The sequence below is a fragment of the Suillus subaureus genome (assembly GCF_016647635.1).
Source record: "Suillus subaureus strain MN1 chromosome Unknown BJ212scaffold_2, whole genome shotgun sequence".
Lineage (NCBI taxonomy): Eukaryota > Fungi > Basidiomycota > Agaricomycetes > Boletales > Suillaceae > Suillus > Suillus subaureus.
Genome location: NW_024538558.1, coordinates 940,874 through 965,323, shown reverse-complemented (window position 1 = coordinate 965,323; position 24,450 = coordinate 940,874). Strand labels below are relative to the sequence as shown.

Here is a 24,450-nt window from a genome sequence, read left to right as displayed (position 1 = left end):
GAATTATTTGGATCAACTTCATCCTGATAAATTTAGCTTCTATCTCAAGTGTCTTCAGAAGATGATTAATGTGCGCCGTAATACTGATTTGTTCTGATCCAAGAGACTTCGATTCATATTTTGGACGGTAAATGACCTGTCAGCGCCAAGGTTGTCAAATTCCCCTTGCTCCAGACTTGTGGAACTTCCTAGGACAAGAAGTATGATAATCTAAGTTGGTTTCATACACATCAGTGATCCAAATGAGTTATGGCCCTGAACCTTGAAGTTCGCATGATGTATTAAGTGCAACTCTTCCGTAGGTCACGCATGTTCGCGCAAGACAATGTGCACCAGACATGGTTTCTGTCTCGATGGCTCCTGGCACAGCTTGGACCGATTGAGCCATAGGACCCTTGAGAACGAAGATTTTCTCGAGGGCTATGGAATATAAACAGTGTTGTGACAACGCACTTGAAGCTTAAAGACTGTTGATAACAAGATCACACTTTATTCACATCAATCCTTGTTAGAGCTAGAGTCGACTTAGTATTCAGCCAGGTCCAAGAATGAAGTTCTTCATGCAATTTATTCGATGTGCTATTGCTGGAAACAATGAAGTAGTGAACAATGCGGCCATTATCTATTATCTGGGTGTCTAATATGCATGTGAAATCGTTACATTCAAGTATCATGTGGACCGTCGCCGTCTAAACATGACCTCTGCCTTCCGGTTTGGAGAGCAATTCATCATAAACCATTCATCTGGAGGACGCTCGCCTTCTTTCTCCAATTTAATATCATAGTTTAGCACAAGATAAGCCATCATCGCCTTCATCACACTAGAAGCAAAGAAGCGACCGGGGCTGACGAATCGGCGAGTGAGAACTCAAAACCATAGATCGGGCAATTTTAGCGCACCAAGCATGATGCCCATACCCAAAAGGGATATAACTTGCACTTGTGGAAGCTAGCAGGATTTGTGGGTCTTCTCCATCGTCCTCGCGCCGCTGTGAAAACCGGAAAGGTTGGAACTCAGATGCGCTTTTAAAATATTCCTCGTCGAGATGCATGGGTAATGAAGCGACAACAACGTGAGTTCCGCTGGGTATTACAGTACCATCCGAGAATACGAATTGCCGCATTGCTTTGCGCATCATAGGGACTACCAGAAGTCAGCTTAGTATCACCAAAAAATGAGTAACAACCTACAGAGAGTGGTGCTATTGAATCGCTGGGATTCCTTGAGAAAGCTGTCCATCTTGACGAGTTTCGTCATCGCAGTCTTTGTCCATCCATCTTTATTAATAACAGCTGAAGCTTCCTCTCGAAGGGGTGTGCAATATTGAGGGTATGTAGCAAGGTTTAATAGAGCGTGGGTGAGGCTCTTTGTGAGACCAGTAAGGAGTCAGTGATCGGTTTGCTCTATAGTATAACGGCATACCTGAGCTGATGTATGTAATGCAGCGAAATTGAGGACCAAAATCCGCAAGCATATACTCCGAAGATTCCTGTGCTCATTGTCGGATACGTCAATGAGCCAGCTAATCATGTCATTCTTTACAAGGAAACATAATCAAGTGGCGAACCATGTCCGACATAGGAAAATAACACACCGGTTGAGTATTCCATTCGTCCCTGAATTGATCTAGAGCCTGCAGTCGTTCCTGCACGATAGGTTCAAGAAGTGCCATGCATCTCCTAATGCTACTAGGCGTGTTCGTCAATAATCGACCAATGATCCTAAGGGTCAAAGTTGGGTCTTCGCACCATCAATTCAGCGACACTGCTTACGGATGTGCAAATTTTGGGAAACAATTCACGAGTGTTGCACGCAATACCACTTGTAAAGCGAATTGCTGTTGCAGGGCTTCAAATTCAGGGGATCGGCCTGTAAGCGGGTTGAGCGGATGCACCCTTGATCTAAGCGAACCACTCACATAGCGGAAGCCCAACAAAGATGCGATTGCTTACGCGACACATAGCCTTCATGATTTCCGGGTATATGCGAACCTGGGTCCAACCTGCACAAAAAGAACGTAAGAATAACCTCACGGAGAAGGTGGAAAAACTTGCCATCTTGGTCTAATGGTGTGATCGTGCTGAATGCGTGGTTGATCTCGTCGTAAACGTCAGGAAAGAGCGCCTGAAGGTTTCGAGAGAGATGGTTGCGAGTGACTTGTATGTGATATGGATATTCTTGCGCATCGACGCCAAATGTATATTTGACTTGAAGAAGCTGTGAAATAGTGGATCAAATCTCAATGTTACGGAACCAAAAAAAAACTTCCAACGCACATCTCGCATAGCATGATCAAACGAAAGCTCGTCCTCCGGCACCTTTCTCAACTCCTCTATTAGTCGTGGCCCAGTCAGGACCACTACCCATCTGTCAATCAATGGCACTCTGAACATTCCGCCTTTGTGCTTCATCGACGTTCAAGACATAATTGCCTAAGCATGACATTGTCACCAACCTTCTGATAGCCTTCTTGCACCATGGCTGGAGCATCCTTTATGAACCGGACCGCGCCGAGCCATGAAGAGACTGCCCCTGATGGACCAATCGCAGGGATAGTATCAAGCTAGACTCGACGTTAGTCAGCTCACCGCGACTGCATGAAAGTGCTTGCCTCAGAAGACCTGCAATGGTCGTAAATGAAGACGAGAAGAAGGGCTACTGCAACAGCCAAGCCATAAACAAAGAGACCAGTACTGTCCATGGGATGAGCGTCGGGGGCAAAAAGGGGTAGAGGGCATTTCCGACACCACTCCCATGCGGGGGAAGGGTATTTATGTTCAACGGGCACATCAATTAGTATAGTGGAAAATAGAGTTAAGCACAAGCCTCTTACCGAGTAGGGCAGGCTAGATTAGATACATACGAAACCCGAGCAGTGGCGCGGAGTGCTGAACATATGATTTTCCGTTCTCAAGGAGAAAGGCTAGTGATCCTTATTCTCGATGCGCATTAAAAGCTATGAGAAGACCCAGAGACGAGCCAACCTCATCGATAGGAATTTCGTCATGTCAACGAAGCCATGATCCATGGCCCGCATCAGAAATAAATTTACAATTTTTAGTAACGAGAACAGCCAGGGACAGCCCTTCCAACTTCAATTGCGAACTTATCCTGAGCTTCTGATGTGGCAAAAGGCCATGGAGCCAACACATCTCCGCTCAGACTGCTAAAGTTTCTATGTAGGGCGCCTCACCCCCGCCAGAAATGAACGGAATTGAACGGAACTTTGCCGCATATCCAATCGAGTATGCAGGTCGATCAGCTGCATTGCCATTGTTTTGGCTAAAGATGCAACGTTGAATCACCTCAAGGCCGCCATCATTGGTTATTGCTGTCGTAATTAGAGCGGAAGTTAGTGGGCTCAATGTGCAACCGCGGAAGGGGTAACTGACTAATCATGGAACCAAGCGCAACATGTCCATGAAACAGAATGAAGGTGAAAATAAGATGAAGGGGATTACAGTGTGTTAAAATGACATGTGCAATCGCGATCAGTGGCTTGCGGTAACCTATCTGGGCACCACGGTGTCCCAGGGTGAACAGGTATTACAGTACTAGTGCATGTTAGTCAACTGACTATGTAGCGAACAGAAGATGGTCAAGACTTTGCACTTGCATCTCCAACCAATCAGGGGCCATAGACACCACCAAATTCCTTTACTGGAATGCGTCTGGTAGTCGGGACGACATCCGTCTGCATATGGCAAACTTAGCAGCCTGAACGTACATCGCCGAGAAACCAAGTTTAGCAGCTTTCAGCATCGGGATTTCCCTCAGTCTTACGTGGCAAAACCAATCTATCAAAAAACCAGCGCAAAGACACAATATACTGGAAGAAAAGTGCATCAATTCCACAGTCGTGCTAAAAACACATACAGAAGAATCAAGAACATCTAGAAGTATTGCGTGGGTTATGAGCCAATGCGATTGGTGTACCAAGGTCCATAGCCAGGACACCTCGATAAATGCATGGATCGTCCTCTATGAGGTAAATCAAATCAATGAGATAGAAGACAGCTCAAACAAGAACACCAACACATCTCCGTGACAAAGTCCAGAAGAAGGGTTATGACATGAATCAGATATCATGTTTCCGTTTACTCAATCTTCGCCGATGAACTACTTCCTTGACCTTCCCAGTATTGGTTGCTGACAAGGACAAATGTTTTGTCAATGGAGGATTTGAGTCAGCATGAGCTCCAGGCGCATGCGTTGGCAAAGGTATATTTCCAGGGAAGACGGCCGTTTTCTTCCGTAGTAGTTTTCGGCCTTGGTGATACATTGCTGCCGGTTCGTGAGTGTAGCCTTTGGTTGGTGGGAAGGGATCAGGGTCGAGATCGGGGTGAGGATCATGGGGATTGGCTCGGGGATATATATCCAGGGGTTGTTGATATTGTTGTCGCTGGGGTAGTGGTTGCGGGGGCTGAAGAAGGGTAGGCATGACGAGGCGTTTTGGAAGGTGATGATTGCGCGGTGGCTGTAAGCTATTTTGAGCGCGAGATATTGATTGTGTAGATGTGGCGGTGCGCGATGGCGAACTGTCTAATGAGTAAGTTCTACGATGTTGAGGAAGGGGGTTCGCCAAGTCGATCGCTTGACCATCAGGTGGTTCAACGACGGGCGGTGATGAAAAAAGCGTTGCCTGATTTGCATCTCCGCGAGCTTGTGACCGAGTTTCGAGATATCGTTCATTATGACCCGGCGGTAAATCGGGCACAGAATGTATTTGATGGAGGGGATAAGGCGTGAGCTCATCATGAGCTGGCCGTTGTGGTATGCGAGGTATATCGTCACCAAAGCGATGGATCCGAGAAGCAGACTTGCTGGCGGGTGCACGTGACGATGAACGAGAAGTCAGCGCCTCGGGCGGATGGTGGTAAAGAGGAGAGTGGCCTCTGGGGTGACTGGGTTTTAACTGGCCCGAACCTAGATTACGAAGATCTGGGTTCGTAATTACAGTGTTGGCCTGAATGGTATGCAGAGGCGGAGAGATAATACCAGATGGAATAATTTGCCCGGGAACAAACTTTGCAGACGGCCGACTGACTCCTGGACCAATTGGGGGCAATCTAGGGAGCTGCAGCAAAACATGTAAAGATAAAAGCTTCATCGTTCTCAACTACCAAACATACTTTCTGGGTCCGCACCTGACGAGGGGCGTTCTTTGCAAAGAGAATGTAAATACGAGTCGGAAAAGTTTGCATGTCCAACCCACCTCGCGCTTAGATTTAGTGTGGAAATCGCCTCGCAGGATGTCAATGTCATTATACATGTGAGCGGGCCCAAGTTGCGCAAGATTGCTACCAATAGCTTCGTAAGGGCCATCATGTTGCCATCTTGCTCCCAAAGGATCCGTCTCATCCATTTCGTCGATTCGATCGAGGGCACGGGAGCTTGTGAGGCGTCGGATAAAATTCTTCATACGGTGCTTTCCTGTAGGCCTGTTACTACCATCTGCATGAACTGGAGCCGAGTCAGAGCGCGTTGTGGCAGGTTTCACCACTTTTTCTCGCTGCTCTGGAGCCGTGACAGTACGTGTTGGGGTAGGACGATTAGAAGTAGGGGGATACATGGCTGACGAAGATCCTGGGTCATGACTCGGCGGAGACGAGACCGAAGATGCTGGGAACGGAAACGAAAGTTGCAAAGGTGAAACAACACGAGGTGTCTCGGGATGAATCGGCGAGTGGGAATGAGATGTAACGGATGATACAGTAGGCGACGTGAAAGCAGCGAGAGCGGTGTGAGAGTCAGAATCTAAAGATACAGAAGTCGAGGCAGTCGGGGACGGGTGAGCTTCTTCCGAGCCGGGTGAGTGTGAAACAAAGTCTGGGTCCTCTATTGGACAGAGCACTTCCTGATGAGGTGAGATGTCACTGGGAGTGGTCTGAAAGGTCTGAGAGGAATTGCTAACAACCATAAAAGGAGATTTAGACGGGAGTTCCTTGTAGAATGTAGGGCTAACGAGTGGAAAATGTGGATGAACGCGAGGATCTGGGGAGAATGCAGGGTCATTTAAGATGGTCGTTGACAATGGTCTTGAAAAACTGGGAGGGCTATCACGGCGATAATATGAAGACGGAGATTGATCGAAGTCAGGAGTGAGAGATGCTGGAGATACAATGGCGTATGGATTAGGATTATGGTGCTGATAAGCAGCAGAAGTAGGAGACTGAAAGAAACCTAGAACGCGCTCATCGTGGACTGTGCTTGGCGCATGCTGAAAATGATGGTTGGCTTGGTGTTTATGACGACCTGCACCCCAGTTTAAAGCCATAGATAGACAGATACAGAGCCTTGTAGAGCAGCCTTAAAGAGGAGCTATAACCAGACAAAGAATCGTTGTCAGTTAACAAATGTTATCAAGAGAAGAAAGACTTAGAAAGGGACATGCAGGGCTTGTGCCCACATGTGCAAGCACATGAGGTGAGCCCATCATGATCAATAAAATTAGACTGCACTTCTCTGTTTGGCTTGGCGTTCAAGTTGTGGTAAACCATTGACACGGTTTACGTTCAACACCGGTTTCTGCTTGAACTCAACTAAATGGCAGACGTTGTATCTCTTCGAACAGAAATTAAAGCTTGGGAACGCGACTTCAAGTCAAAGTTCTCCAGAGATCCGTCTGTTCAGGATATTAAAGATCAACCTGCTATAGGTGCGTCTGATCGGTACTCTTATGTCGCGTCTTGTACTCAATATCCTTGCAGCTGACAAGTACAAGTTATACAAGAAACTATCAAAGGCAGTAGCAGCAGCTGCCTGTCTCTCTCAGACGCGTCCTTCTTCCTCTCAGACGCCTACCACCCCACCAAAATCTACTGCTCACCCAAGTCGCTCCCATATTATTTCCAAGCCGCGCGAAATCGAAGTCGTCGCTCCTCTTCCAGGCTTTAATCCGTTCTCACCAGTCAAAAATAAAGGCAAGCAGAGGGATTCCCCCCCTGCATCCTCATTTTCAACTCGAAAGGCGCATTTACCAAATTCTTTCGCAACTCCGTCCAAGAATATACCAAACTGTTCCTCACGGAGCGAATCCCCAGATAATTTCCCAGAAGGACAGCCATATGTACCAATTGGTATATCTCTCAGCTCCCAATTACCTCCCGCGCCGAACACGGCAGTCTCGCGTGCACGAAAGAGACTTCGCGGTGAGCCTGTCTCTCCCTCGCCCAATAAGCAGAAACGTCAACGTATCGGTTCTCACTCGGCTTTACCCTTCCGATTATCACACTCTTTGTCAAGCGATGATGAAAGTGATGAGATTATGGGTGGCACGGATGTCAATATATCTTTTGTGGACGATTCTCCCATAAAACTACCGGCAGGCGGCAAGTCATTCAGGCTCCTCTTCGAAGACACACTACCGACTGCAAGTGTACCTAAGAGGCCTGCAAACGTTTCCAAGTCACAATCACGAGGTTCAAACGATGCTGTAATCTCACATGGGGTCGATTCAAACGATGCCACGAGTCTCGAAGCATTTCCGGCCAATGCCCATAAAGATTCTAGACGCTCGAACAACTGCCAAGATAAACAGAAATCGAGGACAGATGCAAAACCTACTTTGATATCAAAAATCATCAAGAAGGACGAGTTTCCCAACGCTGAAGGCCGGGTAAACCAGTCAAGATCTGGGTCATCGCGTACAATTGCTGTGGAGAAACGAGCGCACGGCAAGTCCCAGGAACCTAAGTCATCGCTCAAGCGTGTATTGGAGGCCGTGTCAGTGAATGATGGACTGTCATCAGCTTCTTTTCCACAGTTCCCCTTACTTCCGCCGTCTCCCACCTCTGAAGAGGCCTCTTCAAATCGACGCGTTCCAGCAAATGGCAAGGGAATGGCTGGAACAAGCCGAAAAAAGGCCAAGGTTGTGGATGAGGAGGATGAGGAGGAAGATGATGACGATTTAGACGAGGTTGCTGTTAAAGTCATCAATCGGACCCAGACAGCACAGCAAGTGTCGGAAAATGCTGATAAGCTTGACTGGGATCCAATATTACATAGCGGTGCCCGTGACCGCGATCAATCTGCCGCGGCTGGCGACACGAGTTGTGACGAAAACGGAACGTTTCGTGTTGATTTACCTGATGAGCTTCGCCTCATGTTGGCCATTTCACCATCAAGAACCCACAACAGCAAGGAGGAGCGTGTCTTCCGCGGTTTACTTTACGGCGATCGTGTTGGTCATTATGACGCGTCGAGAGGTGGGGATATATGGGATATCGGTGAAGCGGAAGATGACACTCGGGGTAGTACCGAGGGAGAAGATGATTGGGAAGGCGAGCCTATACCATGGGAAGTCGGAGAGCTGTAGGATTTACTAGCCGTATGTGGTCGTGTTTTATGATTTCGGTGCTTTCACAGGACGTTTTCAGTGCTTCATATCGAGACGCTTCGTGCAATTATACTTGCTATCACTTGCAGGATCAAGTACAGAATGAGGAACACACGCTAAACACGTGTCTGATGCCAGCGTCTGACCCAGCGCATGTGGTGCCCGCCGCCCCAAGCCATGCACTGCATAGAGTGAGGCAGCAATGTACTAACGTATAATCACTCCATGATAGCGGAAAGGTGGGACTTGACATTCCCCAGTCTAGACACCAATCATTCGCTTCTATTGCGTAAGGGCAAACCCTTGACGCGTGTTTCACCTCCGTGTTCGAAAGGGGAGCACGGCTCGGCTCCTGAAGTCATTGCGCACATTCAATTTGTTATTTGAACCAGCCCTCATCCTGCTGGTGACTCCTCACATAGTCCGGGCGTTACGGCATGTGAGCGCAGTAAGTGGTTTAAAACCAGGTGCTTAACCCAAGTATCCATGTCTTCCACCTCCTTGTTTTCCGACGCTTTAGCTTCTGTATCTCTTCGCCTTCGCCGCTCCCGCGATTCTGATAGTCAAAGCAAACAAAGCAATCGAACTTCCTACCGCCCTTACTCTGTCCATCAGCAGACAATGTTCCCTACTATCCTCCGGGATCCTGATGCAGCCAAAAAGCTGTTTGAGACTATCATCGACTCTCCTAATGGCCGCCGCTCCATGTCACGCCTTGCGCGGACCTGTAGAGCTATGTGCGAGCCCGCTCTGAATGTACTATGGAGGGAATTGGACTCCTTGCTTCCAATTATTTCTTTGTTTCCCAACACCCTGATGAAGAGAGCCCGCCGCCCTGGACTTGGTTTGGTGGGTTTTCCCTGACATAAGGCCTCTCGATTACTCAACTAGATACCTCTCGCAGGCCAAGGCACCCAATGCCGAGGACTGGAGCCGAGTGCTCGCTTATGGTGAACGTGTACGCCGCATTGCGTACATCGAGTCCTCTCCCAGCGTCTCTCCATCTATCTTTGCAATCATTGCAGAGAACCGACCCGTGCAATACATCCTTCCTCACTTGCAGCAGCTCATCTGGCGCGTGGACACTGCTGCTGGTCTGCAACGCTGCACCATTTTCCTGAACCCAGAGCTTCAAAGTCTGGTGTTGGAGGTCAGCACGAGGATCCCACAACTTGCCACTTTCCTTGCGGAGGTATGCAGCACCACTCAGCTGTCATCCTTTTCCTTCACGTCGCCCACAAGCCTTCCCGACACGTTCACTGATATTTTGAGGTCTCACAACACGTTGGAAAAGTTGGTTCTAGTTGCACCTGGCGCGCTCTCATCGAGCGTTGGGCAATGGGCCGCATCTTTGCCTATGTTGCGTGTTCTCGAGCTTGATCTTACTGGTCGGTCTGTCATCGCAGTCGAAGGTTTCTTCGACGACATCGTCGCTTCGGGAGCTTCCACTCCCAGTGATGCATCGTCAGACAGTGGTGTCTTCTCTGGGGATGAGATAGACTTCACGGAAATCCGCAAGTCATCCTTGCGCTTGACCGGTGACCTGCGCTCGGGTGGCGTGTTTACAGATCTTCGTCAACTATCGTTGACTGGAGAGGTTGCAAATATCGCAGTGTTCTTGAAGCATTTGACGAGCAGTCTCACGCACCTGGAACTCGTTATTGAGGACCCCCCGGATATGGCTGACTGGCAGGACCTCTCTGGTCTGATCTGCGAGCGCTTCAGCAAATCGCTCCTCTCGCTGCGTATCAACGCGACAGGCTCATCCCGTTTCAATGAGCTTGTGAGATCAACGTCTCGAGGCGGAGACCCACCTTGCCGTCACCTTCCCCTCCAGCACTTCACCTCGCTCCCATCTCTCCTCCGTTTAGAAATCGACCTGCCAGAATCAGTCCTCTTCCATAACTCAGATCTGCAGGCTGTAGCCCAGGCATGTCCCAACATCGAGACCCTCCGGCTCTGCCCTATGGCACGTTTCCCCGCCTCGTCCGGGCCCAGTCTTACGTTAGAAGGCGTTGCGGTTCTGACTCAGGGCTGCAAGCGACTACAGACGCTTGCACTCGTGCTAGATGCCCACACGGAATCCGAGGAGACGTTTAACTCCCTTGATGTATCCTCGCGGTCACTTCTCCGCCTACACGTGGGCCACTCCGTTGTCAATGATTCTCTTCAGACGACCATTCTTCTCAGTCACCTTGCGCCCTATTTGGAGACAATAAAGTGGTTCCATGAGAAGAACCGCCCCGGATACGTCGAGGCGAACGCAACAGGCTGGCAGAAGGTTTCAGACTGGCTGCCGCACATGCAAGGCATGCGCTTGATGGAGAGGGCCAGGGTTGTGCATCTTGCCACGCAGAAGCCCGAGACCCGGGAACAGAGTGTTGACGCTACTGTGACACGTATCACTGCGGACAAGTCGCTGCAGGCCAAGCCTCGTTTGGTTCAGCGCCATGTCCAAGTGTCGCCCAAACTGGTTGATAGGTCAACTGAGGCCAAGCCAGAGTTAGTCTCGATGTCCGTTGATGCTACACCGTCAATCATGGATACAAGTGTCGATGCTACTCCGGCGGTCTCACATCAGTCCGTTTCCATTCGGCCCAACATGGTCTCCACCGAAGTCGATGCATCGGTTCACACGGAAACCAAAGCTATCAGCGCCATCCAGGCACTGCCCTTTGAAGAACCTAACTCAGTTAACAAATATCCCGACCCCTTCTATGCCCTCCCTTCTGTCATCCCTGCAGTCCTTGCTGGACTGCTTACCTTCGCATGCCGTATTCTCACATCTTATCCTCTCACGATCCCTATGCATATGCTCGACAAATCTCTCTCCATACTCCATGCTCAACCAAAAGAAGGGAACGATTCGTCGTCAGAAAAACACGAACTCAGGCCTTCTCCTGCGCACTCGGTTTCATCATCGACGTCAGAGCTCCTGGATCATGATATTCCTCCTGTTTGTCTATGAATTCCTTATCGCGACGGGACGCTTTACTCATTTGGTACACGGTGCTGGCGCTTATTATTAGGGTTACTATCACGCATATTATTCTAACGCAGACTGGAATGGCATGAAATTCACGAATGCTGTGGATGGTCAACAAGACATTAAGGAAGTGGCCGGGGAGGCGAGTATCATTCCCGTTCAGGGGTCAGTCCAGAAATGGAAAGTCAGTGCAGAAAAGCAAATAATGCCAAACATTTTTGCGACGCGTCACTGCACACCAAAACAAGACAAGCCATATTCTAAGTCTCACTACTCAATTGCAATGGCCGAGGTTAGAAAACAGGAGAAAGACTTCACAAAGGAAGTTGACGAGCTCCTACCAGAGACTTCCGCTCTCGTCAAGGTGCGTGCAGAGTTGCATATGTGTCTTACTATTCGAACTGACCAAGCACCTCGATCTAGTCTGAGTCTGTTCAGCTGTCAGATGCCTTGGAGAGATTGCTTGCGCTAGAGAAGCAAACACGAAATGCACGTCTTGTTACTTTGACGACTTCTTCATACTCAACATTCCACGCATAGGCTAATGACCTGCCTTCCACGACGCGTCTAGCTAAAGCGGCACTTGAACTCTGTTACGAATCCCGAGACTACACACAACTCAACAGCACCATCAGCTTACTGAGCAAGAAGCACGGCCAACTCAAAGTCGTTGTTCAAGCCATCGTCGAACAGGCAATATCGTGGCTGCCTGGGATTCGACAAGAGCAAGGTGTTGAGAAGTGGTTAGAGTTGGTTGAAACTCTGCGGTCTGTGACAGAGGGAAAGGCTAGTCCATCACGTCATGGACTATCAACACATTCTTATGGCGTTCCTCATAGATTTTTCTTGAGACGCCTCGTGCGCGTGTGACTCTCGCTCTCTCTCATTACCATGAAACTCTTTCCAAGGCTCCAAGCGCTTTGGCAGCTACAATCAAAGAAGCACTACAGACAGCTTCTGATCTCCTTAGCGACCTGCAAGTGGAAACTTACTCTTCGATGGAGCGGAGAGAAAAGACGGAGTTTATTCTAGAGCAGATGAGGCTATTGATTGCTGTCGCTCGATTGAAAGACGCGGAAGTTCCCGCGAAACAGGGGAAGAATGCACTTGGAAGTGGTGAGCCGGAATGGGTCAAGGCCAAAGTTGGTGGCCGCAAAGTCAACGAGTCGTTCCTCAAGGAAAAAGAGAATGAGGTTCGTCCGTTCATCATGGGTACCTGATGGGCGAGACGCTCAATGACTGACTGGATCTAGGATCTCAAACTCAAATATTATGATCTAATGATCCAACAAGCTCTCCATCAAAGTGCGTATCTGGAAGTGGCGAAGCACTATGAGAAGGTTTGGGATACGCCGTCGATAAAGGAGGACGAGAGTAAAAGTCGTGCTGTGCGTACTTCTTATTCCCATCAGGCCTATAATGACTGATGAGTTACGGTCTTCAGGCCCTCGAACACATCGTTTATTACGTGGTGCTTGCGCCTCATGACAACGAACAGTCAGACATGCTGCACCATCTATTTGCTAACCCCGCACTCGAGAAGCTTGAGCTCCATTAGTGAGACCATTGTCCTGTGTTGACGTCAATACTGATTCTTGGACAGTAACCTTGTCAAGTCATTTGTGACCCGTGAATTGATGAGGTGGCCTGGAATTGAATCCTTGTATGGACCTTTCTTGCGAACAACGCCGGTGTTCTCTGTTTCCAAGCAATGGGAGGACCTCCATACCCGCGTCGTCGAACATGTGAATTTAATTCATTTATTTAACCGAGTGTACTACTAATTCACAATTTTTATTCAGAACGTACGCGTGGTCGCACAGTATTACACTCGAATCACCCTCTCCCGTCTCACGATTCTTCTCGACCTTACACCACAGCAAACGGAAGAAACCCTTGCTCGGCTAGTTGTTTCACATACCATCTGGGCACGTGTAGACCGACCAGCAGGTATCGTCAACTTCAGGAGTAAGCGCAGTGCAGAGGACGTGATGAATGATTGGAGTTCAGACATGCAAAAGCTACTTGGACTTGTAGAGAAGACTTGGATAGGGATGAACGCGGCACAGGCTGCTCAATCTCGCATCAAGGCATAGTTGTGTATTATTACTGGCAGCTTATGTTCTTGATATAATGCTTTAAAACATTAACAAGTCGATGGCTGAGGATTGCAAGGTAAGTATCTCTATGGGTTTAAACTTAGTATCTTAGCAAACTCTTGACTCGCGGCGACACAATCTTGCTCCATGGATTGCGCAGGCTTTCCAGCTTCCAACGCAGCCGCCAATTCATCGACCGGAAGGTAGGTCGGACGGATACCTTGCTTCCAATTCCTGGTATATTGCTGTCCTCTGTCAAAATCTCCCATCCCGCTGTCCACATCCAAGATAGCCTTCCACCTCTTGCGAGCGAGAAGAGCACCCCTGTCAAGTTCAACCTTGCGGTCTGCAGATTGGTAGACTGCATCTTCCTTCTCAAACGTCCGGTCAATTTCAGATGGGAAGACAGTGCCATAAGCTTCAGCTTCCATTCGAGCAAAGGTGTTGGCAAAATCATGCCCAGCTCGTAGCGATCTGAACTCTGCAACAGCGCGTGTGTATGCAATGCTAAGAGCCATTTTGTGGTGGTGATGCAGGTTAACAGCAAAGTGGACAACGCTAACAAAACGGGAGTTGCCATGTTATTCGACGGTTGACTGGAAGAAGAAGTACTCACTTCTCTGGGGAAGGGTTGAGTCCTCTTTGAACTAGCCGTATCCAATCTGTTCCTCGTACTGGATGCTCATCCTCTACTTCGCGACCTTCAACAATGCTGACAGGCCTGAATGCCTCAAATGGATGGTCGCGGAAAAATTGCCGACGAACTTTGTCCTCCAAGTAGAATATAGGTAACGGTTCAGTCTTTGGTTTCCGCATTTTTCTGCTGGACGATAACCGACAGTCTTCTCGAACTGGGGGAGCTCTTGGAGGGAGAGGGAGAGGAGGATGTTCGAGAACCGCTTGAAACCACACAGGCTCGTTCTTGATGTAATTCGCGCGCATGAGTCGCGCTGCCTGCTTGTGCACCTGTGAAGCAATTCGGCGCACCATTTTGACGACGGCGGCAGTAAGACAAGAGCAAAGATTCAGTCAAGTTTGTTTGGATCACAAGCTTTTGCCAAACAACTATCACATGTGGAACAGCAACATGATGATGATAATATTAATCCTTGACAAAATCTTCACGTACATTTCGCGTTACTGATTCTTTGTAAATTCCATACTGCACATGAGCAATGATGGACGAAGAGGAAGCTGAACTCCGCAATCCCTTCCCCTCACCGCCATCTCACTACAACAACTATACATCGCATAACCTGAAGCTACTTGCTTTACTCAAGGAACGAGTCGGGGATGAAAATGCTGATCTCGGGGTAGTTGACCAGCATGAATTACTCTCAGATCAAACCAATGTTCCTACATGGTCGCTGGCCCAGCTCGAGAAACCACGAGTAGACTGGGTCCTTGAAGAAGGCCACTATAGCGTCTTCGGGGATACGTGGTTTGTATGCATGCTGCTTGGCATTTAATATGGTGTTTGATTTTCTCCCAATTAGGTGAAAGAGACCGTCCCGTCTCTAGCTGAACTCGGGGGACATCAGCTCTACCCTCCTGACCCAAGTACAGGTGAGACAGTCTCTTCGATACATTCGCTGTCCTGAAGTTGTATTCCCTAAGATCAACGGCCTGCGCTTCTTGCTGTCCTGAGGTCAATACTGGTCACGTACTCCAATTTGACAGATGCAATTCTTGCACCACCACCACCACCTTCATCCTCAGCACAGCCAGAGTGGCAACGTCAGCTTGAGTGGATCACGATACTTGCCCAGAATCTTATGGCAGCTGCAAATGATCTACGGCCCGTTCAGGTCTTTACTCTCACACTCTGACCCATGCGGTTAACTCATATTTAGATAGGCTAGAGGAAATCTTGAACTCATGATGCAACGACAGCTGGAGCTGAGGCGCGAGGAGACGAAGAACATTCACTCGTGCGTGCACCACTCTATTAGTTTAATGTTATTGAATACGGCAAGCTAGGCATTGTGATGCTATTGAGGCTCGGTTGTTGGAGCTACGTTCTTCGGCTCAGGAAATGGCGGGTTCAGACCAGAAGTCGACTGCGAAATTCCGCAGTTCTCAGGTAACTTATCCTCGTGCACGTCAACGTAAACCTGATTTCGTGTAGGTACAGACATCTACAATCAACGTGTCCCTTGACGACATGTTGCGTTGGGCAGAAGAGATTCCATAAAATTCGCAGGTTCTCTTCTGGCGCGGCCGTGACACTTGCCTGTGTTGGGCGTTGTGTTCAACAGTCTGTTGTGTGTATGGCCCACTAAACCACACGATAGGACTTGTGAACTTGCTGACATGCGCCGGGGTAGCGAATGAGTCAGGCGGCGGTCGTATTCCGACGTCCATTACGTTGTCTCTTGTTCACCATTACAAGTCTTGATACAGGTCGTGTGCAATCCCACTTTTGTGCTACATCCCCTAGACCATGAAGTCATGCCACTCACTCAAGGCAGCGGAAGACCTCGTCCGCTTCATTCAAACCCTCCAGGTCCATGCGTATGGTGGTGATAGTTCTATTTGCTGTGTTGCAACTCATCTTTTTGCGAAGTCTGTCTGGTTATTCGTAACTTATATTTGACGTATGTTTATGTTATACTGAACACTTCCCAGTTGAATACATATATGCAGCTGTGTCATCGCAAGGGGTACTAGTAGCTTCAAGCGGTTGATCATTTTTTGGTACAGCACTTCGAAATAGATTTCTCAAGATGACCAGGCCTAAGACTCTTCCAAACAGTACGTTGTATTACACCGACCCTTCCCAGAAGCTTCTTTCAACCGCAACTCTTGTCTCTGCTAATGCTGCACCACGTCCCAAGCTCGAAGGTTTCGTCTTGGGTTGTGGGGTGAGGAAAGTTGAAGGAAAAGGTGTTATCTCACCTGGTTATCTGAACTGGTACCACACACATGGGAACGCTGTGAAGTTTAGGGGTTTGCAAGGTGCCTGGCGCAAGTACACCTTTATTGCCTCGTTGCCTACTCTCAGCAGTATCAGCTCCTTTCTGTCAATCCGCACGCGATATTGTTTAATTTGGAAGATGGCACGTACCAGTTTCCCAAGCTCAAATGTGTGCGCGCCTAGTTTCGTATGCTGTTGAGTTAGAGAGGGTATTATCCCAGTGGAATGGAAGGTACTTCTTTAATGTCGATTTTAAATTTACCCACTGATGTATATGGCAAGGTGATCAAAGAAGTCCATGAGGAGCAGCAGCGTATCGTGGGCTAGGTAACGATCATAACATCTCGATGGTAATCCTACTTTCAGTTCATCTGCGTGAAGTTGCACCGGTATACGAAAATGCTGCTTCTTGCCTAATGACACAGGTTTTCCGATACCCAACATGGCAACGAATCCACGATTGAGATGATTTCCTCTAAACAATGTTGACTTATGTAGTCACTGGGCCTGATCATCGGCAAGGCCCGTCTGAGCGACCCCCAAACGGGTGGCGGAAAACTCACCAAACTTGATGAACTCATCACATTCGCGATCATAGGTTTGTTCAAAAACAGAATCAATCAACACAATCAAGAGTCCTTTCTTCATTTGCATTCATGTCCACTAGGCGGAGAATCGGCGTCAGCATCGCAACAACGGAGGCCGCAAGACGCCAACTCATGCAGCCAGTTGTTTGCTGGGAGAAAGTATGGACCGTTCCAGAAAATGCCGCTCCAAACTCTTCTGTGAAGATCTACAAGTGGGTGAAGACAGACAGAAAACAAGTAAGTAGTCTGACTTATTGATAGAGTGACTTCGAAATTCTAGCCAACCTTGAAGCAATTTAGTGACGATGAAGGAGAAGTGGACGAACCACTAGCGCCCCTTCCCGACGAACCTGAGGTAGTGGAAGGAGACGAAGAGATGGACCAGGACGAGCCGGTTGCCTCTGTAGCTCCCGATGCAGACATACCTGCGGTGGACACAGAGACGAACTCAATTAATCAGGAAATTCCGTCAGAACCCCAAACCAAACCATCCTCGCCAACACCTCCTGCACTTTCGCTCCAAGCTACTGAACCTATATTGGTCACGGAGGAGGTTGTAGACATGTTGGATGAGTCACTCAAAGCTCTCGACGGCGATGTGAATATCGAAATCGGCGTACACGACAACGTCAATCTTGAAGAAGTTGGAGACCTGGATATGACAGTGCTCGGGCCTGATGGAACTACGTTTGAAAGCGTTCATGACCTCAGTCAAATGGACAGCGGCGACGCATTATTGGGTGGACCTCTCATGGATCAAACGGTTGACCCATTCGCCGTAAACCTGAATGATGATGAGTCTGCTGAGGGAGCAGCTCCATGACCCCCACTCTGATTGCACCAGGTATAACTTCATGTAGTGATATATCATCTACCTTCGAACTGACTCGTTCTGTAGTTCGCTACTTCATCAGTTGTAGCTGCTCGTGTGCAAACTGCTAGCCGCTTCTTGTTACAACAACGTAGTCGGTTGTTCTCGACGCCGAAGACCCTGGAACCGTACTCCCATTTCCAAAATTGACGTAGTATCCCGGGGTGCTGTACTGCTGCTCATACAAGAGCAGTCGAGGTTTATATTCTTGTCATTCTTAGGAGGAGATTGTGCTATGGACGTCGGTATTCGAAGCGGTGGAGTGTACTCTATCGTGCTTTCTGATCTTCGTAGACGCTTACCTTTACCCTTAAGTTAAGTTTGGGTCCTTATGCTCATCAAATACCCAAGCGCTCAAGGGCAGCTGCAGTATTTACGTGGCCTGAGGACTCGATGTTCGATCAATCACTACATAAGGGCCTAGCATCACCTAGCTAAGATGGGGGACACGTTACAATGCCTCATCCTCGCAAAGTATGCAACACCTATTTTTGCAGTTACGAAGTTCGTGCTTGCTTCATATCACTGGGCCCCGATCGCCAACGTTCGTACCATTGGTGTTACTGCTCGCGATTATCCGTATACACCAATGGAGCCCGAATTACATTCACCCAGGAATTAGAACTAATGTTCTTCTGGACAGTTGTCACAGTTCATCTTTGGCTTATTACTCCTCCCCTCCTGATGTTCTGTCAAGCTCATCACAATCACTTATTGCATTTGGAGTTATATGTGTTATCACAAACTCGTGCACTATTGTAACACTTAATGTGTGCAAGGTACGGGTCTGACTGTGCGCTGGGAACGAGTTGGCTCAGTTCCTTTTAGTTGTTGTCAGCGATGTTGACATTCGCCCTTCCCTCTTTACATGTCAGTCTAGCCGCTCGAATTGATACATTGTTTGAAGTTTCGCCACTGGGCGTTGCCTGCGCTCTCCCAACTGTTCGCGAATATCGACACCCAGCTCTTAGTGACAAGTTCATTGCCGAGATCAGTAAATTAACTTTGCAAGCCCACCAAATTGTGTGGCCTGAAAGCGCAGTAGTATTCAGCAGTCAAGAAGAGGGAAGCTGCATTCGAAGATATGCGCAAGGGTGTCCAGATATCTGTCGTCAGGATTGCGTTCGAGAAATTCATCCCTCAAGATCCGTCAAACCTTGGTGGATATCGCATGAGGCGTAATGGGTTGACGCTCATTCATCGCGAACAGAGAAATGGCCCAGGTTGTCTAGTATCACAAGCAGAAATTGATACCATGTACGTCCTTCTGTCTAAACACGGTCTTGCTAGTCATCGGTCTCGCAATGTGGGAGCAAGCCAGATTACGTGCTAATGAAATTGGCAGCATGGCGCTGTGGTGCGACGGGAAACGGGAGTCAGCGGCGTTGGAGGTCGGGATTTCGCAGTTTGTCTCCGGATCTTGGTCTCGCACCAATGGCCTGCCGTACTTCCCTTTCCGCCAAGTAAAGACTTGGGGTAAGCGAAATAGGTGTACTTGCTTTCTTGCTGGCGATCATGGGTGGAGGCTCAGTGGCCAGGTACCTGCCAGCACTAGTATTCGGATGCTATTTAGTGCTGGATGGCAGAATCAGAAGGACTGAACAAGATATTGTTATTAGTGTTGCAGGGCTCGGAGAAGCAGAGTTTACCGCACTAACCATTTCTGCAGTGCATTGAAAACAATCACTGTTTGTTCAGCTTTTTGTTCTTTCCTGGTTCTGTCTGCCTTCCCGTACTACGTGTTTGTCGATAACCTATGGAAGCGCCGACGTCGACTGCGTCTGAAATATTGCTTGTCAATAATGCCATATATCAATTAATTGCAACGCACTGCGAAACTCGGTGTTTACAAGTGCAGATGAAATTGACTATAACGACAGAGAAGGACACATGCAAAAAATCAACTCGAAGAGCTGACAGTCGGCGAGAAAAAAGAGGGTTTCGTGGAGACACTTCACGGACGACACCCTATGAGACAGGGTCTTCAGATGTGGATGGCAGGGTACGTTTCGGCGGTGTATCGAGTAGATATTCGCAGTATAGGTGTTCATCTCCCGAAAGGAAGTGTGGGTGAGTCTGGCATCCAAGTAACGGATGTCGTTGAGGTCCTCGACTCGGAGTCGACTCGGCCCAAAAGTCCTACAGCTGCGATGACAATCAGCCGTGTTTGGCTTTTATCAGGCTTTCCTTTAAATTTTCGTTAGACTTACTTACAATGACGGTATATTCTGGTCATCCAGCAAATTGAATTAGATGCTGACGAGTCTTGCACGATTTCTGTGAGAGGCTCGGTAGAATACCGCACTGCAGCGAACACTGGCGTTCGCACTGATCAGGAACACATTGTGCTTGTCCTTCTTCCGGAATATCGAACAGATGTTCGATGTCGTTCGGGCCAAGCTTGAGATTTGATGTTGAGTCGAACGTTGGTCGAGCGACCTACCTTTAGAGCCCGAGCTTTAGTACCATTTCAAGCCAAGCTTCTTGTTCTCATCATATAAAACTTGGCCGCAGCAATCACGCAGTCTTTCAAGGACTCACTCAACAACCATTATCATCGATTATATATCATGGGGGACACCCTACAATCTCTCATCCTCGTCAAAAACCCCACCTTGATCTTTGGGGTCAGCGAGTTTCTACTCGCAGTGTTATCATTAAGCCCAACCCCGACGTTTGTACCGTTGGTACTGCTCCTCACCATTCTGCGCGTCCATGGGATGCGCATCTCATGCCGAAGCACTAGGGTATTGGAGCTAATGTGCTCTTGGGTAGCTGTAACAGCTGGTGCTTCATTAGCGCATTACTCCTCCGCAACAAATGCGCTGTCAAGCTCGCTGCAGTCGTTTGCTGCGGTTGCGGTTATGTCCGCAGCCACATACGTGTTGGCAATCTTGCCGTTTTATGTAGATATCCGATTCCGTCACAAATTCCAAACTGTCTGGGCTCAGGTCGCCTTTTTACCTGTTGTGTGGGCGATGACATGGGCTATTGTATCCCACCTCTCCCCCGTGGGGAGACTCCTAAATTGGAGTCCAGTCTCTTCTTCCCATCCTTTTGGTTGGTTACTACCCTATACAGGGCCAATGGGCATCGACTGGGCCGTCGGTGCCTGTGCGGCTCTGTCTTCGGAAGTTGCAGCTGCCTGGCTAATGAGCACCGACAACGACGAGCAACTGGTTCACCTGTCTACTTCGTCCGGTGAAGCGCAATCCAACAGGCGCTCGCGGAGTCTTCTCACTTTAGGAACACTTCTTGTCGCACTCACCCTTCCGTCTTTATATGTCGGTCTACCCGCTCGAACTGACACCATCTTTGATACTTCGCCTCTGGGTGTTGCCTGCGCCCTCCCACCCGTTCGCAAAGGTCAACGTCCAACTCTCGGCGACTTCATTACCGAGACCAAAAAATTAACTTCGCAGGCCAAGGTAGTTCTGTGGCCTGAAAGTGCGGTAGAGTTCGAGGGTCAGGAGGAGAGGGAAGCCGCGTTCGAAGAGTTGCGCAAGAATATTCAGAGATCTGTGATCGGAGTTGCCTTCGATGAATTCGTGCCCAAAGATCCGTCAAACCCCGGTGGATCACACATGCGGCGCAACGGGCTTGCCCTTGTCCATGAAGGACAGAAGAAAGGCGAGGAAGTCGTACAATATTACAAACGTAACCTCGTTCCGTGTACGTCCTTCTATGTGATCGCGACCTTGCCGAGCATCTGACAGTCAGATAGTCACAGAATCCTTCTCAGCAATTCCTTCAACTGAGCCCCCAGCTATGTACAACTTTGAGCTTGGCCCTCCAAAATGGGCGACGAAATCTGAATGGTCCTCGACGCCTAATCATACCCGCCCAGTTACTATCACATCATCTATCTGTCTTGATTTCGCGTTCTCATCTGCGTTTAGTTCGCTTGACTCCAGACCAGCTTTGATCCTGGCACCCGCTCGCACGTGGGACTCCACCGTCAGTCTGGCGATGTGGGAACAAGCAAAGTCGCGTGCAAACGAAATCGGGAGCATGGTGCTGTGGTGTGATGGAGGAGCAATGGGAGTCAGTGGCGTTGGAGGTGGTGGCATTTCGGAGATTATGCAACTTGGCTCCGGATCGTGGACTCGCACTATCGGCTTGCAGTTCCCATTCGACCAAAGGAGGACTGTCTATGCCGTGGTTGGAGACTTCGGTGTGCTCGTTTTGTTGGTCGCGATCATGGGCGGAAGCTCAGTTGTTTGGCATCTGCCGGCACTTTCCGGTAGCCTCTCCGGTAGCCGTTCGGTCCTGCAAGCAGTGCCGCTCTTGCGGCGTCTCCTCCCTGGTAGACAAAGGGATCAAGAGAGTCTGATTGATGTTGCAGTACCGGGTGAGAGGCAGAGCTTACTGCACTGATCTTCCCTGCAGTTGTCGTGAATGACAAGTCGTTTTTTTGTTTGATTTCTTGTTCGGCTTGTTCTGTGTACTTATAGCTACCAGCGTCTGTCATCCTGTCTAACACGAACACAAGTCTTTATATCAGCTGTTTGCTTTCCTCGCTCAGATGAAACAATGAAAATGATTGATGTCTTGGAGCTGAATCAGGAGATGCCCACAACAAGGGACGATCATGATACTATTCCACCCGTTCTGGTCCTAATTACTCCTCGCATACATTTCTCGCTTGCAGTGATGTCTATCCGATCAGCGCAGCACACAACACCGAGGTGTCTGCCGGCCTGGGTACCTTCAAATTTAATCGGATGTTTTGGGACTTGCTTCATTCTCCGACCTCGCCTGGGGCCGCACGTTGCTAGATCTCCGCAGCTGTAAGGCGTGCCTGCAAAGCATCTACAGGGGTTATCCAATACGAAAAAGTCGTGCGCTCCATTTGTTAGAAGGGTTTCTGATATTGTAGATATGATCCGGATCTCGGACGTCTTATTGGGCCTAAGCATGTGTAGGGGCGATGCTGGTTTCGAACATTCCGACTTATAGAAAACCCTGAGTTTGCCAAGAGCAAGTAAACGGTATAGCGTACGATCACGAAGCCGCTGTAGTCGTCACGCGACATCCTGACGACATGAAACCGAGCTTCCGCGGTTTCGTAGTACGCAGTGCCATTGCAGCAGATGCTCGGAAGAGCAGAGGGGCTCGTGAAGAAGGCGTACGTGAAAATAATATCCGCTCAAGCTGACATGTGAGCTCATCTCCGATGGACATATGACATGTTGGAGCTACTCGGACATTGAAATAGTCGAGTTGGGGTTTAGATGGGGATCTCTATGAATAATACATGATATCAGAAGTTGAAAACGCTGCCTTGCTCTGATCGAGGAGCCTGAGTGTCACGATGCTAGAGCCAGATTGGTCGAAGCAGTCTGAGACCGGCAAATATTGCGTAGCTGATCAGAACATATAAGAAGACGGGTTCTTTGAGTATCATGGCGGACTTACCGCCAGAAAACTCGAGTCTAGCGTCACCCAATGCATTGGACTATTGAATAATCATTTCTAGCTTAACATGGATGTCATTCATGATATCACGTACTAGTAATTTACACCACGATCTACTGCAGCACGGTGCATGAAACCCGACCGTTTGCCTTGTGATACTACGAGAAAACGTTATCAATGTCAGTGCGTTATCAGTATGAGAACCATGGTGGTGCTGATAGCCAGTGATAACAATGCATGCAAGGCAAGCGGTTGTAATCCTTCTATCAGTATGCGCAGCTCAACTCCAAAGGTTGTCTAGGAAGAGAACGACTTGAAGCTCTGGGTGGCTTGGGCGTGTCTTTCCTGATCAAGAAAGAAAAGGCGTCATTGCTGGCAGCATTGCCCCATGCTTTGATTAATCTGTATGTAAGTGCCAGAATGAAAATATCAGACCTATTTTGAGCCAAAATGAGCGCCCTGTGGAGACGGAAAATAATGAGTAGCTTATCAGAGGCAGTACTTGCTGATGATACTTCTGAAGCATGATGTCCACGGGTGGTTAGTAGACGTGAGTGAGTTTCAGCGTAATAATCTAAAGATTCTGAACGTACTCAATCTAGTGTACAACGCGATGATACGGTCAAAGCTTATGTAACTAATTGATACCGAGTGCCGATCACATATAGTTTGTGTGGCCTCGAGGCAGGTCAGCGGAAAACTAACAAGTTTTACAGAAAACACGAGGACAAGGACTGGTAAGTAATTGAACCAGATGTAGCTTCTCTTTTGCACCTCCTAGTCGTCAGGAATCCACGTTACAATCACGCTGACACAGCGCCTGATTTTCTTCAAAGGTCACTCCTCCCGGCTTTATTCTCTTCTCCTTACAAGTCCATATCACAAGGACTTGGAGCAGATACAACGTCGCCATCAACCTACTTCCAGTCGAGACTACCTCGCGGCCTTCGAGGGTCTTTGCGCAGCTCGGCTCAGACTCTTGATCCAACTCGTTTACTCTCCCGCACTTTCAAAGGGCGAGGTAACCAAGGTCTCTTTTCAAAGAAGCATCCAGAGACTACCCAAGAGCAGGAGCAGCAATTACAAGGTGAAGACCCCGAGGAATTTGAACTCGTAAATCGAGAAGATCTTCCAATTCATCTCGACGACGAGCCTCTAGCTTGTCCTAATCCAGAACCTTCCACTGGGGAAACGTGCAATAAACCCTCCTCTGATCCATCCACCCCTCCTAAA

At 48.7% G+C, this 24,450-nt stretch overlaps 10 protein-coding genes across 10 annotated transcripts; 7 read left to right on the top strand and 3 right to left on the bottom strand.

Moving 5' to 3' along the window:
- Positions 1–572: 572 nt before the first annotated feature.
- Positions 573–2,830, bottom strand: BJ212DRAFT_293880 (cytochrome P450). The gene is made up of 11 exons (XM_041342847.1): positions 2,613–2,830; positions 2,457–2,564; positions 2,278–2,406; positions 2,056–2,218; positions 1,920–2,003; positions 1,774–1,870; positions 1,596–1,722; positions 1,424–1,537; positions 1,192–1,366; positions 901–1,144; positions 573–845 (listed from the first exon to the last, which is right to left on the bottom strand). Exons 1-11 carry the CDS (start codon positions 2,700–2,702, stop codon positions 671–673), a joined length of 1,506 nt encoding a protein of 501 aa, XP_041198984.1. The 5' UTR covers positions 2,703–2,830; the 3' UTR covers positions 573–670.
- A 968-nt stretch (positions 2,831–3,798) lies between these two features.
- On the bottom strand, positions 3,799–6,478 carry BJ212DRAFT_1315757 (uncharacterized protein). The gene is made up of 5 exons (XM_041334171.1): positions 5,916–6,478; positions 5,217–5,858; positions 5,134–5,163; positions 4,038–5,078; positions 3,799–3,982 (listed from the first exon to the last, which is right to left on the bottom strand). Exons 1-4 carry the CDS (start codon positions 6,276–6,278, stop codon positions 4,080–4,082), a joined length of 2,034 nt encoding a protein of 677 aa, XP_041198983.1. The 5' UTR covers positions 6,279–6,478; the 3' UTR covers positions 3,799–3,982; positions 4,038–4,079.
- Positions 6,479–6,547: 69 nt separating this feature from the next.
- On the top strand, positions 6,548–8,318 carry BJ212DRAFT_1295102 (uncharacterized protein; the record flags this gene model as incomplete). Its single annotated transcript, XM_041332282.1, has 2 exons — positions 6,548–6,659; positions 6,712–8,318. 2 exons carry the CDS (start codon positions 6,548–6,550, stop codon positions 8,316–8,318), a joined length of 1,719 nt encoding a protein of 572 aa, XP_041198982.1.
- Positions 8,319–8,960: 642 nt separating this feature from the next.
- Positions 8,961–11,307, top strand: BJ212DRAFT_1259239 (uncharacterized protein; the record flags this gene model as incomplete). The annotated part of the gene is made up of 2 exons (XM_041330004.1): positions 8,961–9,188; positions 9,244–11,307. The coding sequence occupies 2 exons, from the start codon at positions 8,961–8,963 to the stop codon at positions 11,305–11,307; spliced, it is 2,292 nt and encodes a 763-aa protein (XP_041198981.1).
- A 160-nt stretch (positions 11,308–11,467) lies between these two features.
- On the top strand, positions 11,468–13,421 carry BJ212DRAFT_1453289 (PCI-domain-containing protein; the record flags this gene model as incomplete). The annotated part of the gene is given in 8 exon segments (XM_041338845.1): positions 11,468–11,689; positions 11,749–11,823; positions 11,866–12,153; positions 12,165–12,518; positions 12,579–12,713; positions 12,770–12,882; positions 12,929–13,070; positions 13,128–13,421. 8 exon segments carry the CDS (start codon positions 11,531–11,533, stop codon positions 13,419–13,421), a joined length of 1,560 nt encoding a protein of 519 aa, XP_041198980.1. The 5' UTR covers positions 11,468–11,530.
- Positions 13,422–13,431: 10 nt separating this feature from the next.
- Positions 13,432–14,414, bottom strand: BJ212DRAFT_1443787 (mitochondrial ribosomal protein S25-domain-containing protein; the record flags this gene model as incomplete). The annotated part of the gene is made up of 3 exons (XM_041337879.1): positions 13,432–13,461; positions 13,622–13,982; positions 14,041–14,414. 3 exons carry the CDS (start codon positions 14,412–14,414, stop codon positions 13,432–13,434), a joined length of 765 nt encoding a protein of 254 aa, XP_041198979.1.
- A 188-nt stretch (positions 14,415–14,602) lies between these two features.
- Positions 14,603–15,552, top strand: BJ212DRAFT_1258900 (mediator complex, subunit Med7; the record flags this gene model as incomplete). Its single annotated transcript, XM_041329982.1, has 5 exons — positions 14,603–14,869; positions 14,921–14,990; positions 15,042–15,232; positions 15,282–15,355; positions 15,405–15,552. The coding sequence occupies 5 exons, from the start codon at positions 14,603–14,605 to the stop codon at positions 15,550–15,552; spliced, it is 750 nt and encodes a 249-aa protein (XP_041198978.1).
- A 1,261-nt stretch (positions 15,553–16,813) lies between these two features.
- BJ212DRAFT_293934 (uncharacterized protein) lies at positions 16,814–17,982 on the top strand. Its single transcript, XM_041342848.1, has 3 exons — positions 16,814–17,165; positions 17,221–17,772; positions 17,827–17,982. Exons 1-2 carry the CDS (start codon positions 16,998–17,000, stop codon positions 17,749–17,751), a joined length of 699 nt encoding a protein of 232 aa, XP_041198977.1. The 5' UTR covers positions 16,814–16,997; the 3' UTR covers positions 17,752–17,772; positions 17,827–17,982.
- Positions 17,983–18,040: 58 nt separating this feature from the next.
- Positions 18,041–19,268, top strand: BJ212DRAFT_294198 (uncharacterized protein). Its single transcript, XM_041342849.1, has 2 exons — positions 18,041–18,578; positions 18,628–19,268. Exons 1-2 carry the CDS (start codon positions 18,276–18,278, stop codon positions 18,979–18,981), a joined length of 657 nt encoding a protein of 218 aa, XP_041198976.1. The 5' UTR covers positions 18,041–18,275; the 3' UTR covers positions 18,982–19,268.
- A 1,017-nt stretch (positions 19,269–20,285) lies between these two features.
- BJ212DRAFT_1422212 (uncharacterized protein) lies at positions 20,286–22,431 on the top strand. The gene is made up of 2 exons (XM_041337634.1): positions 20,286–21,471; positions 21,524–22,431. Exons 1-2 carry the CDS (start codon positions 20,370–20,372, stop codon positions 22,174–22,176), a joined length of 1,755 nt encoding a protein of 584 aa, XP_041198975.1. The 5' UTR covers positions 20,286–20,369; the 3' UTR covers positions 22,177–22,431.
- The last annotated feature ends 2,019 nt before the right edge of the window (positions 22,432–24,450 follow it).